Below are 15,762 nucleotides of genomic sequence, written 5' to 3'. Positions count from 1 at the left end.
TTATCTGCTGGTAATTTCCAGTCAAAGCGCCAAAGCTCCTTTCTGGTGGAAATTTTCTTTTTTTTTCTGGGAAAATTGCCACCAAAAATTTCTCTTTTAGCACCATACTCTCCCCCGGATAATTTTTCTTCTCAAGGGGTGGTAATTTTTCGGGGTAGGAGGTTAAATTGGGGGGAATGGGATAGATTCTCTGGTGAGAGAATTCAGCTGGAACAAACCATTGGGTGGGTAACATATAACAATCGCAAGTGCGAAAGAGAAGCGCAATGTGGAGAGAAATGAGTCTTCCGCGTCTCCCCTAAAGCATGCTACACAAAATACTAATATAATACCAAAGAGTGAAGCCAGTGAGCTCATTCATTGTCCAAGAGTTGTCGACGAGTGTGGGTGGCGAAGTATTTTTCACAGCATTGCTCCTCACTGTGTCTTCCAAAGAGAATCCCATCCGTGGTGGCTGGAATTCACTTTGAAGGGGCACCGTCTTTTATCCATTTAAAATAAAACCCATTTCCAGTCATTGCCCTTCGAGAGAGTGCGGGAATTTACTGTGTGAGTGTTCTCTCGATGGTTGAGCTTGGGAATTTAGTTCAAACCCAGGGAATCTTTTAGGGCAACGAAAGGGTGTTGAAAGGAAGAAAGGAAAAAAAGGGATGGGCACTCTATGAGAAAATTCCAATCTCACCCGGATTTCACCCAGATCTTTCTGCAGAGCTCTCTTGCACCAAAAAAAAAAAGAATTCGATTTCCCTCGTAGTGCAGTGGTGCAATATGTAAATCAGCTAATTACATAATTCTCAATTTCATACTCAAAAAGTTTGAAAAACTAGTGCAAAGGGCAAAAACCCCCATTAAAATTTCCTTTCATCATTGATTTCCTCAAGTGCTTCCACAGAAAAATTAAATTGTGGAATAATTCAAGTGTTTTAATAAGAAGTAAAGTGGAAAAAAAAATCTCCGCTCTTGTCTGTGTTGGAAATTAAAAGAAGCAAAAAAAAAGAGAAGAAATTAATAGAAAAAAAGTGATTCTCAAAACCAATATTTGGAGGAGGTGTTGAGAAAGCAGACACCCGAAAGTGTGGTAATTAATTCCGTGCTTTTTCTCTGTGATTATTTCTTGTTGTGGATGGTTTGAAGAAAGGGGCGGGTAATTGGTGAAAAAAAAATTGTGTGTTTGCAACAAAATGGCCCAATTTGTGACGCATATTCAGCCAACGCTGATGGAAGCCTCCCAGGGGCACTCGCCCCATCATCATGTATTCCACGGGCCACCACAGCATCATGGCCATGGCATTCAGTCGCCACCATCCAGCAATCACCACCATCCGCCGGTGAAGCAGCATTCCAAGCCGCACGGACACTCTGAGACACACTCGCATCGTCATCATCATTTTTCTGTAAGTCACTTTCCAGATCGCCAAAGACTCTGTCGCTGAATGTGGGTGCATTGTGAGGGCTCGATTTTTTTTTGCTTATCCCTTTCACGACTGTTGAGTTTGAATAGAACTTGGGGAAGAATGTAGGTGAGAAACTTACAATTATTCTCTGGTTTACAGGACAGTGAGGTTTTGATCATTCCATTAGAAAACTTCTAGAGTTTCTTAGAAAAATTTTAAAAATGGTTTATTCTGAAAATTCACTTTTTGTTTAATTTCCTTTTACTCATTGATCAGAAGTCTTTATTGTTTTCTTCTAAACTCTTTAATTTGTAGAAATTCTGTAAATTTGTTGGGACCCAAAAAAATCGAGTAAAATCATGAAATTTCTAAAGTTCTAAAGTCTGTAAAATTCTACTCCTTTCCTTCAATTTCATAGTTCTAAGATCTTTGGTATCCTGCGAAAAATATTGTAAGATTTTGACAGTTGTTTTCTTTAGTTCTTTTATAAAGGGAAAAATGCTTTTCAAAACCATAAAATTTTTCGGAACTTATCAAACGATGATTATGAGATTTTAAAATAATTTAATATGAATAATTAATTTTAATTTCGAAGTTTTAGCGTTCTTTCCAATGATTTCCTAAGTTCTAAAAACATAAAATTTCATTCTATAAAAATAACGAAATAGAGAATGTCTGTGTCCAGTTGATACGTCTGCCGCAGACTTCATCATAAGTCTTCTTAAGAAAAGGCAGAAATTTTCGTTTTTTTTTCTTTTTTCATTTGGATTATCAACAACTATACCAACAAACTTTTTCTAATAAAAAAAATCCAAATTATCCTGAAAAAATAATTTTATTAAATTCCTTTTTATGCCAATCTAATTGTTCTAAAAGGGTTAACTGATTCTCCATATATAGCGCTCTATGAGTTTTCTTAATTTTCTCTTAATAAGTTCTGTAAGCACGCGATCACCTGTACTGAATGACCTTTATATAAAAAGCTTATGTAACTTGCAACAATGTATCCATAATTTTCGATCCGGCCCTTATACCGGCTACATGATAGTGATCCCATACATCCAACCATGACTTTCACACACTCTGAAAACGACCAGAGGTGGATTTTTACAAATTCACATGAATTTCTTGCCAAAAGGAGGATCCTCTGGGAAAGTTCATCATTCCCCTCCTTGAAGATCTATCAGGAATTTAAAGTTCCTTCCAGATGATCTTTGTGTCTCCTTTCGATTGCTCCTAGAGGGGAATTCTTGGGGATATTGGGAAAAGTTCTTCCATGATGTGTTGTAAGATCAATGTTCTCCACTGCGACACTGGGAATATCATTAATGAGCGAGTTTTTTGTCTTACTCCGAGTGTATGTTTCTGTGTCTCTCTCTCATTCCAAAATGTGCCGGGCGATGTCGATTTTAATTTCTGCTTCCCGCGCCACGAAATCTCTCCCATTGCTTCAGTTTAGCATTGACATCCTCTGTGAGCCGTACTCGTTTGTCTCGTGGTACTGGAATCGTCGTTCATAAGTTGGGAATTTTTCTTTTGGAATTGTTCTTTGACGAGTAGCTTCAGAAGGCTGCAGTTCTTGGGTGATTCACAGTGCGCAATTCGCATTTGAATTTTATAAGAAAAGTTTTTGAGATCATACGCAGAGGCAATTGTTGTCGGGCGGGAAACGCGGAAAAAGGGGGCAAAACGTGTGTGCCACAGCTAAAAGGGTCTTTAGAGACGTGAATTGTGCTTGAGAGTGTTATCTGGGATTCCTCTGTGAAAAGAGTGTTCCCCTCTGGTTTTTTTCATTACCATCGCTTATTATTGTTATTATTTGATTGTCGGTGTGGTGAAGCTCCGAAGGGGGAAAACAAGAAGAGGAATATATACAGAAGCCACGAGAGTGTGAAAGAAACTGAAGCGGAACGGGAATATATAAATTTTTACTTTTTAATATAAACTTTTTCTCCCTTTTGCCTCCATTGAGATATATTCTCTCATGTGTTGCTTCTCAAGTGGTTTGTGAAACTGTATTGGTGGGAATTCAACGTAAGAAGAAGTAGAGAAAAAAATATAAGCACATACAGAAAAGAGTCGAAAGGCCACGGAGATCCAATACAACATATATATAGTTGCCTATATATAAAGAAGTGTTTGGAGTTTTGAAAGAATCCAGTGAGAGATTTGTGTATATGGTTTTAGGCGTTGTCAGTACAATTGTCACAATCTCCGGATAGCACATGCAGAACTCGTGCAACAATCTCGTAAGTCATAATTTTTCTTTTAATAAATATAAGCTGAGATTCCATATAAGCCATCATACCTTTTATGGAAAATGTATGTGTGGGTGTCCGCTTGGAAATCGTTTTCCCATCCGTAATCTCACATCCACACCGCATATGACGATACCGCGAAAGGGGCTTCCAATGCAATAAAACTTACGTTCTGTGGTGGTTTTTTTTCTTGCTTTCTGGATTACCCGGCTGTGACTTTTGAGTGACTTTCTCTGTACATTTTCTTTGCGAATGAACGTCTTAGTGCGACAGAGTGGTGCAGTTTTGACTCAATATGCTGGAGAATTGGATTCTTCTTTTTTTTGCTCACAATTTAGAGTGCAATTGAGCTAATAAGGAAAAAATGTTGGCAGCTGGCTTTGTGAGACAAACTTGCATGAATGAAGTCTTTTTTTTTCCCCTTGTTCTTTGCCGCACCATCGATGGAATTCCTCTGCATGCTATATAGCTAAACAATTTTGTATATAGCAACGGTGATGATCACAAATTTGGTGTGTTAAACTTCCTCCGCCGCAGCTCACATTGACCGTCAAGTGGAATGAAAAGAGAATTATTACGTCATGCTGTTGAATTTAGACGACACACGCAGCAAAATTTGCATAAAAAACTTATTCAACATTTTATTATCAATTGTGCTATTATTTCAATTGAAGACACCACCGAAGCCACACACATTTTTTCCAGCAACACACAAAATGTGATAATGCTATTAATTCTTTCTTGTGGTCTCTATTTGCTTCCCCTCACCGGAATGTGTGGGCTCGATTTTTAGACCATCCACTAATTGAGTGTTTTTCTCTGCAAATTCCCTCCGCGCGCATATGGTGCTATGTATGTAAATTGGTCCATATATTCCCCGTGCTAGATGATGGCAATATGCTAAATTTAGTTAAATTGCTCCATGTTGGAGATTTCTCATAAATCCACTCTTCTCTCTCACGCCACATAAATGCGCCCTATATGCATCAATAATAAGGGTGTACCTATAGGTGTAATAAAGGAGAGAACGTAATGAGAGGTAATGTATTGATGTGTGAAAAGGGGGTTGAACTAATTAGGCGCAATTAATTGATAAAGCACGATCACAGTATTTTTATTAAAGTATTACAGCATTTTATTAAAGAGAAAAAAGACTGAGGAGACTAAAGAGATTTTTTTGCAATGAGAGTATCGTAAAATGGGGTGATTGAGATCAATTGGGGTGAATAGGATCATAAATTATTTGTGATTTTTGCAAGATTTCAAGTAACTTAAAAAATTACAAAGGCTTTTAACTGAACCTAAGATTATACATAGTTTTTTTTTAAAGTCGAATTCTCGATCAAACTTTTCGATTAAAAATTTTTATTTAACACTTTGAAGATCGAGGTTTCTAACCTCAAAAGTTTGACCTTCATTTTCTCTTAGAAGAAAATGTTTTTCCAAGATTTCTTTCGACGACCTTAAAGTAATGGAACTTCCCTACACACAGATGTAGAAATTATCAAAATATTTTTAAGAGTTTATTCTGTGATGATTTAAATTGTCGGATTGGCCCTTTTGGCCAGCCATATCCTCCAAGGGTTAATGATTGACATTTCGGACTATTTAAGCCCTTTCTTATGGTATTGACATTTTATATACTGGGAAAAGACCTTACTAGTCCGATACGTCATTAAATTAAAATGTTTCCTTGAAATACTTCCCAGAAAATTGGAAAATGCGATATTTTACGATTTCCCTAACCCTATATTTTACATTTTAAGCCCTATTCTTCCCTATAAAACATCGTAGCTTTAGATTCTTCGATTGATTCATCAGTTTACTTCATTCACATCAAAATCTTAACAATTTTTTTGATTGATTTTTCGATTGATCCTGTTCACCCCATTTTGGGGCTTCAGTGCTATTTTTTTCTCTCTCATACATTACAACTTTATGATTATGGGCTATTTTTGTTTCGTGTAATCACGGCCCCGGAGGGTTGCTCAATTAAGGCTAAGCGGTGGTCCCCATCGGATGTGGTTAGAGAGGCGCGGTTTGGTTAAATTGGAAGGGAAGTCGCGGTAAATTCGCAAACACTGACATTGAAGATAAATTGGAATAAAAAGCAATTTGAGAGTGACACGCGCTCTAAAATGCAATGCACACATTAATAATTCACTTAATATCCAAACATAAAAAAGTATGCTAATGGACGGTGTGAGTCAGGAGATAAAAAGTCTGAAAATGTTTTCTTCACACTGTAACTGCAAAAGGATAAGAAGGGACGATTGAACTGTGATATTTTTTTTGGAAAATTCTTTTATTTTATTTGCAAAGAATAATCATTCAGAGGACTGGATAATATAATACTAAATTAAATTTAATAAATGAATATAAAATTAAATATTTGTACACTTAAAAAACATTCTTTTACTAAATTATACAATGAGAAATAAAACAAAAATACTCATTTTAAGACGAATTTTCTATGTCCTGCCCACATTTAAATCATCCTCCCCTCAATATTATTCTGGGGAATATTTTTCCAATTTTCCTAATGAAAAAATCCATATAATTCAAAAGAAATATTTTTTTAGCAGTTCAATTACTCATGGATGTAAAGTTATCACAATACTATGTTTCATTTTGCCAAAAGTGTTTGTCGTTCTCCATGATAAGTTCCCTCGCAAGAATATTTACCACGCTGAAGGGTACTCAATGATAGTTCAATGGCAATGTGGGAATTCATTGCAATAAACTTTCATTTAGTAGTTTCTTCCAATTAGATAATTAATAGTGTTGGTTGAAAGAGAAAATGAATGAGTTCTAAATGGTCTATACGCACTCTATTGCTGGATCAATGAGGAATTTGACCTCTGCTGCGGACTTTACAACATATTTCCCTCTCTCAATCGTCATAGTCTCCAAACTTCTGCAGACTGGTTATGTAATAAAAAGTTCTAAGTTTATGGTAAATCCTTGTACCGTCGTCATATTTTCTTCCAAATGTCCTCAATTTCGTGACAATGAGGTTGTGTGTGTGGGTTTTGGGGTGAAAATTCCGCGAATGCTGAAAAAGGAGAAGAAGATAGATCCAAGGTTGACTCCACTCAGCTCCATGTTCAAATGGTCCACAGAGAAAGATGTGAGGAGAATTTGGGGCAAGATTGGGGGTGTTTGTATTCATTCGGCGCAATGGAACTCACTCCGTGTTGTCCAAGATGAAAAATCATCCCCTCTTGCGTCGTTTTGGGAAAATCTCCCCTGTGTGTGGTGATTCATCCACCAACCCCACCAACCAACCATGGCCACAATCAATTTTAAATATATATAGTCAGAATCACTGACGTGAAATATTAACACGACAGGCCCGACAAGCCATGGGAAATGATGAGAAAACCAACTTTTGCAAAGCACAAAACTCACACCCCCGCCATGCCAGAAATGAATGTTTTCGCAGAGGGGTGTGATGATAAAGTGGAGACTGAATGTCTGTCTCTGGGATTTCCATGAAAGTCAACATCAAAATATACCAAATATACATAATTCTCACCCTTCATGGTGATGTGAGACTTAACAAAATATTTCCGCACAAGTCTCACATCACGCAATAAATAGATGGATTATATTTTCTATTCAGGTTAATAGTGAGAGTTAAGTGAGAGTGCGGGAGGGAAAAAAATACGAGTAAATTGTCTGCGGTAAAGGCTAATGTGGTCAAAGTTATATGGAAATCCACTGCGAAATTTTCCCAGGAGAAATGTCACAAACAATTTCTTCCAGGAAACTCATTTGATGTTAATTGGAGTCAAAAGAAATGCGATGAAAATCAAGCTGAGAACCGAGCTTTCGTGGCAATATGTACAATCAAGATAGAATGTGAAAGCTCTATAGCGAATCAATCTCTATTTACGGCAGCAATAGTCATTTACTGAAGAACGGTGAGGAAAAGCTATTTGAGTTTGTTAATATTTAAAAAATGACGGTAGAATAAACTTTAGTGTAAAATCCCCCATTTGTGCAGGTAAACATTCGGGTCGTGTGAAAAAGGGGCAAAGCGATGGGGTGGATTGGTCTTGCTATATATTTTTTTACTTTATGTGTACACAGTGCAATGAATAAATGTTTACTTTAAGCTCTTTCCGGTATAATTGCCAGCGCGAACGGAAATACATTCACTGGAAAATGTAACAAATTCTTCCGAGTTTGTGGAGAAATTGTAACTTTGACCTTTTTATAAATAAAAAAAAGCATTTTTTCTGATTAAATTTTCATTTAATGAAAAATTTAAAAATATCTGTTAAATTTTACGTAAAATGTTTTGTTGTCAAGTCATTCATTGAAGTTCAGACTAAATATATGTATGTAGATAAGGAGGAATGTGGGGTAGGTGGGCTATCATAAAACCGATTATTTGATTATAGAAAGATATGGAGGCGCCTGATAACTTGGCATATCGAATGTATTCATTGCCAAAGTACATTGACTTGAGAAAACTAAACTCAAATAACTGCAAAAGCATGAAAATTAAAGAAAAATCAATCCTATAAAAATCTAATTAATTATTATGCTATTATTATTTTAACTTAAAGTTATATTTATTTTTAAATGCGTTTGATAGGAAAAAAATTAAATACTTTTTTTATGAAATCTTAGAGAATTAATTTTAGCCCGAACAACTTATTAAAAGATTTATTACTTTCTTTACTTTAAAAGTATTTTTTATAGCAAAAAAAAGTTTCACGGTCCGAATATTACTTCACCAAGCTTACAAAGGCTTAACTAAAGAAAAAAAACTTATTTTATATCTTTTTATGTATCAAGGAAGAAAAGTTTTGATCAGAAAATTATCCTTTTCAACCGAAAAATTTGAATAAGGACCGCGTGATAGGAATATAGATTAAAATTCTTCCTATAGAATAAATTAAGAAACTGTACTGTACTGTAAGTTTAATATTAAAGGCAGCGCATGCTTTTAAGGACATTCCAAGGAAATACTTTTAAAAAAAGCTTTAAAGGAAGTCATGCAGCCAGTATGGGCAAAGTACCTAATTGAAGGAAACGCAGAAAACAATTTTAACCTACCCAGTCTTGTAGGGCATCAAAAAAGGATAAAGAATCGCCAAAAATATTTACCATTTTCCACTGGGGTCACAATGAAAAAAGGCAATAAAGTTTTGTAAAAATTCAAAAAAATTTGCCGCCATTCGCCATTTTGTTCATTTCAATGCATGAATCATATGTTTCAATGCTTCGTCATGAGCTTGTCGATGACAGTTTGACATTTCATTTATTTTTTTTTGGGAGAAAATAAAAAAAATTGCGTATTTTTTAATTTAATTATCGTGATAAATGTGCTATACGTGTTGTTCAAGAGTGATTTTTATATCTGAATACCTGAAGGATGAATTCCCGCACAGCTTGTAACCGTCTTAGCGAGCACATCATTGGTCCTGGAAAAGGTCTTGGGAAAAGTTGATGCCAAGAAACATCGTAAGGTTTTGCGTGACAACATCCAGGGAATCACAAAACCAGCAATCCATCGTCTTGTCCATCGTGGTGGTGTGAAACGCAAAGGATTCCAGCGCAGAGGATCTCTCAATTCGTGAAAAAGCCATCTTCAAGACGATCCACGACCAATGTTTTTGGATTGCTTTGTTTTGTAACGAGAGATGTGCTCGCTGAGACGGTCACAAGCTGTGCGGGAATTCAGAATTCATCCTTCAGGTATTCAAATATAAAAATCACTCTTGAACAACACGTAAAACACATTTACCACGATAATTAAATTAAAAAAATACGCAATTTTTTTTATTTTCTCCCAAAAAAAAATAAATGAAATGTCAAACTGTCATCGACAAGCTCATGACGAAGCATTGAAACATATGATTCATGCATTGAAATGAACAAAATGGCGAATGGCGGCCAATTTTTTTGAATTTTTACAAAACTTTATTGTCTTTTTTCGTTGTGACCCCAGTGGAAAATGGTGAATATTTTTGGCGATTCTTTATCCTTTTTTGATTCCCTACAAGACTGGGTAGGTTAAAATTGTTTTCTGCGTTTCCTTCAATTAGGTACTTTGCCCATACTGGCTGCATGACTTCCTTTCATTTTATATATTTATGTAAATTCGTGAAAATGAAAAATTTCCATTATCCTGAAGGAAAATAATTTTTTTTTCACAAAATCTCCAAATAATTTTGGCAAATCTTCACATCCTGATGGTATCAGTAGATTCCATGAAAGTGCATCTTTTCTCCTTTTTGCGACGCGCGGCGGGTGCATTTGGCGCTTGTGGAACCGGCGTCGCATTGCACCAATCATATCCTTAGTGGAGAGGAAAACCCAGTTTGGGGACTCTTCGTTCAGTTCCACTTGCAAGCTGGTGATGAACACAAGTCCCTCTGCGGCACTCGTTCACTTCTGCAGAAAATTTTTGCAGATATAAATTTTTCCCCAAAATTTATTGTGGTTCAAACACTAAAAATCTCCATAAAATCTCACAATTGTGCCACTTTTTCGGTGCAAAAAAAATGCTGAGAGAGCTTTTGGATTACATATACCTTTTTGCTGAATGAAAGTGAATAAAAAACCAGAAATTTGTGTCTCGGTAGTGATTACATAAATTTTTAGTGTGGCTCTCTCTGCTGCCTGGGAAAAGCCCCGCGGGGGAACAAAGAGACAAGAAAGATAAAAAAAAAACTTCTTTTACCTCTGCAGAAGATTTATTGCGAAAAAATCCACTTTTATGGAGCTTTTCTACTGCAGCGAAATAGAAAATTTCGCAATACAACGTCCAAAATCAATAAAATCGGTGCCTATGCAAATGTTTTAGGGCGTGTTCACAATTTTCTCTACATGCACTTAAATTTCCATCCCTTCATATAATAAATATTCACCTGAGTATAATTCCAACAAACGTGTAGAGAATTTCCTTGTAAAAGCTTCTGAGTGGTGCATACAAAATAGCTACATATATTCGTGCAAATTCTCAACGAATAGCAATTAGTGGACGGAGAAAACGCACGGGAGGAAAATTTTGTGATAAAAAACCAACATTTTTCATATAAAAAAAACGTTTTTAAAACTTCATCGCTGAAGCACAATTTTAATAGAAAAAAAAACATATAAAAAAATATATAAAAATCGTATTAGCAGAATATAAAAAAAATTTACATAACATAGTGATTTAGTGCTATTTAGAAGTTTTCACAATTTGGAATAATTACGTAATTATTCAATATATATTATTTCATTTATATGTGTGAGTGTGTGAATTTAAAAGTTCTCCATAACTACAAGTTTCTCTTTAACTGCAAGCCAGTGACTCTCATAGTCCTCTGAATTCTACAGCAAAGCGCGCAGCCACCCCCTTGTTATTGCTTTTGGGGTGCCTTTTGTCATCCACAAGAGCACATATAACATTTTGGATACAAAATACATATTTGCCGGCTGAACAATGGGTGAACCTGTGGCCAATACAAAATCGGTGAGTGGGTTAAAATTGCACACAAGCTTCCCCCAACCATAGGGGATGGTTTATGAGTGATCAATAAAATATACATAAAGGGTGCGATATAATTATCCATATACGGTTCATGTTCAACGTAGGAGACGTAAGAGTTGTAATTACTATTGTGTACAAGAGATAAGTATTAGCCTCAGCTTACGTGCTGTAGCTCATTAAATTTAGTATATTAGACTGGAATGCTTTTGAATTATTCTATTCTACTTTTGAATAATTTACCAACATGTAACATAAAAGTAGCAAGCATTTCAGTTCTTATTTTAATTACTTTCTGGGTGTCTGATGGGAATCATACAAATTTATGTATCGTGATATTATTCTTCTGAAATTAAGATATAATTAACAGAGAGATTACTAGGAATGGCACTCAATTAAACAGATGACAACCTTTTATGAGAAAATAAAATATAGCATTAATCATCTTTTGTAACGTACCGGTTAGTTCTTATTTTTTTTTGTATAGTTCTTTTGTGAAAAATAGCCAAGATAAATTATCAAAATAAAACAATTAAAAAATTTTTTAACATAATTTGTTATCTGTTTTTCTTATATTCATCGTAAGATCGGAAAAGAGTTAACTATTTATTAATTTCTTGGGCTTATTTAATACGAAAATTGATTACGATCCTTAATAAACAAACTCTTCAATTAGTTTCCTTCCCAGGGATGCATCCAGAAATATATTTTAGGGGATGCTTAAATAATATTCTTTTTAAGGATATTTAAGTGGATTAAAAAGAACGACTTAGAAATCGAAGGTTTTGAAAATTTTAATTAACTTAACTGAAGAAACTAACTGTTGTATTCAAATTATCAGATTTTGACGTTTTACAATTGTAAAATTGTCACGTTTTACGTTTCTACTCTAACGTTTGATATTTATTTTAAAATCATTGATGTTTTTCTTTTAATATTTGACGTTTCTTATCTAACGTTTGAAGTTTCTCTTAGACTTTTGAAGTGTCTTTTGAAATTTTAGCTGTGTTTCTTTCAGACACAGCTTTTGTGTACCGAGCAAAATCGAAAGTCGTCAGATCGGGCTCAAACTTGGGATGAGCACGAATTAGGGTCCCCACATTCCAAAAAACGTATGCGCCAAAAAAATTTTTCCGGCCGGCCGGCCGTCCGTCCGTCCGTCCGGAACCTTTTGCTAAATTACAAGAGAACGGTAATAGATAGAGACTTGCGGTCAACGGCAAAGTTTAAATATCGACCGGAAGACATCCGATTATGAGGTCAAATCCACCCCCCACCCCTCCGTCCGCCATTTTGAATAACCTCAAAATTTTGTTTTCGCTATATCTCAGCCCCTGTAATAGCTAAAAATCTGAAATTTTGATATATTGTAGGGGCCATCAAGAGCTTTCCAACGATACCTCATTTTCGAAAATCGGTCAAGCCGTTTAGCCAATATGGCTGCCACAAATTTTCATCGAAAATCGACCATAACTCGAAAACGGCTTGACCGATTTTGATCAACCCGGGGTCAAATGAAAGATCTCAACAAACCCTACAACTCTCCAGAACATCCGAAGTTTCAAAAGTGACCGCTAGGGGGCCAAAAATCAAAAACAAAATTTTCGATGAGTTTTCGATTAATATCTCGAAAACGCCATTATCGATTTGCTTCATTTTTTGATATGTTATAGCTGACTATATTATCTAGCTCCGTGCCAAAAATGAAGAAAATCTATGTCGTCGTTCTCGAGATATAGCCTTCCAAAGTTGGCATGTCATATCTCGGGTTCTACAAGTCCGACTTTAATCAACTCAAGAGCAAATGAAAGGTTTCGTGAAGCTCTACAAATGTCTAGAACATTGCAACTTCGAAAAATGACCGCGAGAGGCGTTAAAGTCAAAATAAAAATTTTCGAAAATTTCGAACTCGAATATTTCGAAAATGCTATTATCGATTGACTTCATATTTTAATATATTATAGTTGAGGTTAAGACCTTTCCAACGATAGCTCAAACTCGAAAATCTATGGAGCCGTTCCCGAGATATGGCGTTTTAAAGATTTCTTGCGGGATGACTTTTCAACTTTTCCCGACTTTGCGCGTATTTAAATGAATTTGCGTTCTAGTTTGCTCTCACAAAATTGGTACACTGAAAGAAACACAGCTCTCGTAAGCTTGGTCAGCTTACCAGTACATTTGATGTTTCTAGTCCAACGTTTGACGTTTCTTTTACAACGTGAAGTCTTCTTTTAAAAATTAATTTGTGTAATTTTTAGCCTAATAACACTTTCATAGTGTTTGAACACTGATCCATTCCATAATAAATGAGAAAATTTATAGTAAAGTACACTAAACCAGTTTTAAGTACTTTCCACTAAAATTACGGAAAATTCAAAAATTTTCCAAATTCAAAACAAAATGTGGTTGAAATTTAAACATGAAAAGCTCATGTACTTGTAGACAAAATATACCAACACCAACGAAAGATTGCAGATGAAAATGTTCTAAACATTGTGCGATATGTTGCGGGGAAAATGAGAGCGAGAAAATGCGAGAGTGAAGAGAAAATGTTAGTTTCTAAAATTAAAAGTTTAGGATTCTCAAACACTACTGTGAGTATTTTCATGAGAATTTTCAAAAAGTCTTCTGAGAGAATCAGTGTGAGACGCGCCAGCGGCAAGAATTGATCTATTTTGGTGTCTTGTTGGCAATTTTCTCTCTATTTTGCCTTCCCTCCATTCTTTTACTTTTTTTTACCCTCTAACGAATTACTTTTTATTTTATCGGGATTTTTCGCATACTTTTCACGTGATTTCATCGCCCTTTTCTTAATTTGTTTTGCCAATTGAAAGTTCCGATCCAGCTGCGAGAGGAAAAAAGTAGTTCTCAGTGCTACGAAAAAATAAAATGTGCTCATCAAGTTCATTCTTGAAAAATCTGAGTTGGATCTAGAAAGTGGGCAAAAGAAGCTTCAATTGCGGATAGTTTGTGGAAAATAGTTCAATTTTTCGTGAAAATTTTCATCTCGTGAAGTGGAAAAGTGAAAAAAAAAGAAAGAAATTGGTGCCACTGCTTGTGCACTTCAGAAAAGATCAAATTCAGTGGAGGAAAATAGAGATATAGGAAAAAATGTTCAAGAAACGTTTTCCATCACTCTCAAGTCTTGGCGGTGTGAGTGTTGTTTTTTCCTGCAAATTTATTTATTTAATTTTATTGCTAACGAGGTAAATTGTCGCTTCGCTCCAATTTACCTCGCCCCGCTTCGCGGGGAATTTTTGCGCTTCGCGCAAATTTTAGAGGGAGAAAGGAATTGTGATGAATTGAAATATATTTAATGCAAGATTTATTCGTTGGTAAAAACCGCCTGGTATCAGGAGTCTCTGTACCAAATTTCATCACGATCGGACCAACGGTGTAGAAATGCATAGATGAACAGGAACGAAATTATAGAGAGACCTTTCTTTATTATATAGATGGGCCACACAAAAACCTCCAACAGATATTTCAAAGGGAAAAAGTGAATTTCGCACAACATTTATGGCGCCGAATTCAAAAAGTAGTCAAAAAAGCATGAATTTTATATGGGGGCTATGTGAAGGGGGGCTCTGGGGGGAAAATGAATGTCGTTGGTAAAAACCGCCTGGTATTAGTAGTCTCTGTACCAAATTTCATCACGATCGGACCAACGGTGTAGAAATGCATAGATGAACAGGAACGAAATTATAGAGAGACCTTTCTTTATTATATAGATGGAGAGCACTCAACAAACCCAAAAGAAAAAAAAATTCAAAGAGAAGAAATCATTTTCATACAACATTTCGGGCGCCAAATTCAAAAATTCGCAAAAAATGCATGACAGTTATATGGGGGCTACCTGAAGGGGGGCTTTGGGGGGAAAATGAATACGGCCACTCGAAACCGCCTGTTATAAGGAGCCTCTGTACCAAATTTCATCGCGATCGGTCAAACGGTGTAGATTTGTATAGCCGAACACGACGGAAGATTACCAACAAACAGACCTTTCTTTATTATATAGATTTTTTTTCCTCAACTCTCCACAACTCTTTGCTATTTTCTCAATTGTGTCGTACACACATGAGCCCCATCGCGGGGGGATTCAGTGTGAGGACGAAAAGTTTTTCCTCATGTGTGCTCTGCTTCTTATTACTTGGTTAGAAAATTTCTGTAGCCAGTCGAAGTTATATTTAGACAGATTTTCAGATTTTCTCCTCATACTCCTTCCCATATGCTATGCTGTATAAGTAGCAAGCTCACATTGACAAAATGTATTTGGATATTTTTCTTTGCCATTTTCCTCATGCCAGTGTGTGTGTGAAATGTGAAAAGCTCAATGTGGATTTTCTCTTAGCGCCTTTCTGGCATTCATATTAGCAGAATTTTTTTTTTGTTGCGATTAGATCTACAATGTGGCTTGAGGTCAATATGTCTCTGGCACATTTTTTCCTCAAGCTGCGTGGAAAACGTCATACTCCTCGAAATTTTTCCGGAGATGAGTTTTCTTCATTAGCCGGCATTGATTTATATTTATCAGCCAAGTCTCTCTCTAAACAGAATTTCGGTGTGTTTAATTGCTCTATTGGCGTTAAGAGTTCAATTAAAAATATACCCCACTAAA

General features: G+C 35.8%; 2 protein-coding genes across 13 annotated transcripts in view; both read left to right on the top strand.

Moving 5' to 3' along the window:
* The window catches only part of LOC129792487 (STAM-binding protein-like A), a 781,560-nt gene that overhangs the window by 667,034 nt on the left and 98,764 nt on the right, over window positions 1–15,762 (top strand). The window lies entirely within an intron of this gene.
* LOC129791249 (ankyrin-3-like) overlaps window positions 536–15,762 on the top strand; it is a 56,420-nt gene continuing 41,193 nt past the window's right edge. For 2 of the 12 annotated variants that reach the window (XM_055829326.1, XM_055829320.1), the window contains exon 1: window positions 536–1,394. In XM_055829326.1, the coding sequence (XP_055685301.1) occupies window positions 1,182–1,394 (213 nt within the window). In that variant the 5' untranslated portion in view covers window positions 536–1,181. Of the gene's footprint in view, window positions 1,395–2,844; window positions 3,644–10,020; window positions 11,130–13,782; window positions 14,298–15,762 lie in introns of those variants that run through there. The other 10 variants (XM_055829407.1, XM_055829398.1, XM_055829432.1 and 7 more) reach the window with 7 other exon arrangements.

This window comes from Lutzomyia longipalpis, chromosome 1 (genome assembly GCF_024334085.1).
Source record: "Lutzomyia longipalpis isolate SR_M1_2022 chromosome 1, ASM2433408v1".
NCBI classification, from domain to species: domain Eukaryota; kingdom Metazoa; phylum Arthropoda; class Insecta; order Diptera; family Psychodidae; genus Lutzomyia; species Lutzomyia longipalpis.
Note: the sequence above shows the minus strand (reverse complement) of the source record. Positions and strands in the feature narration are given on the sequence as shown.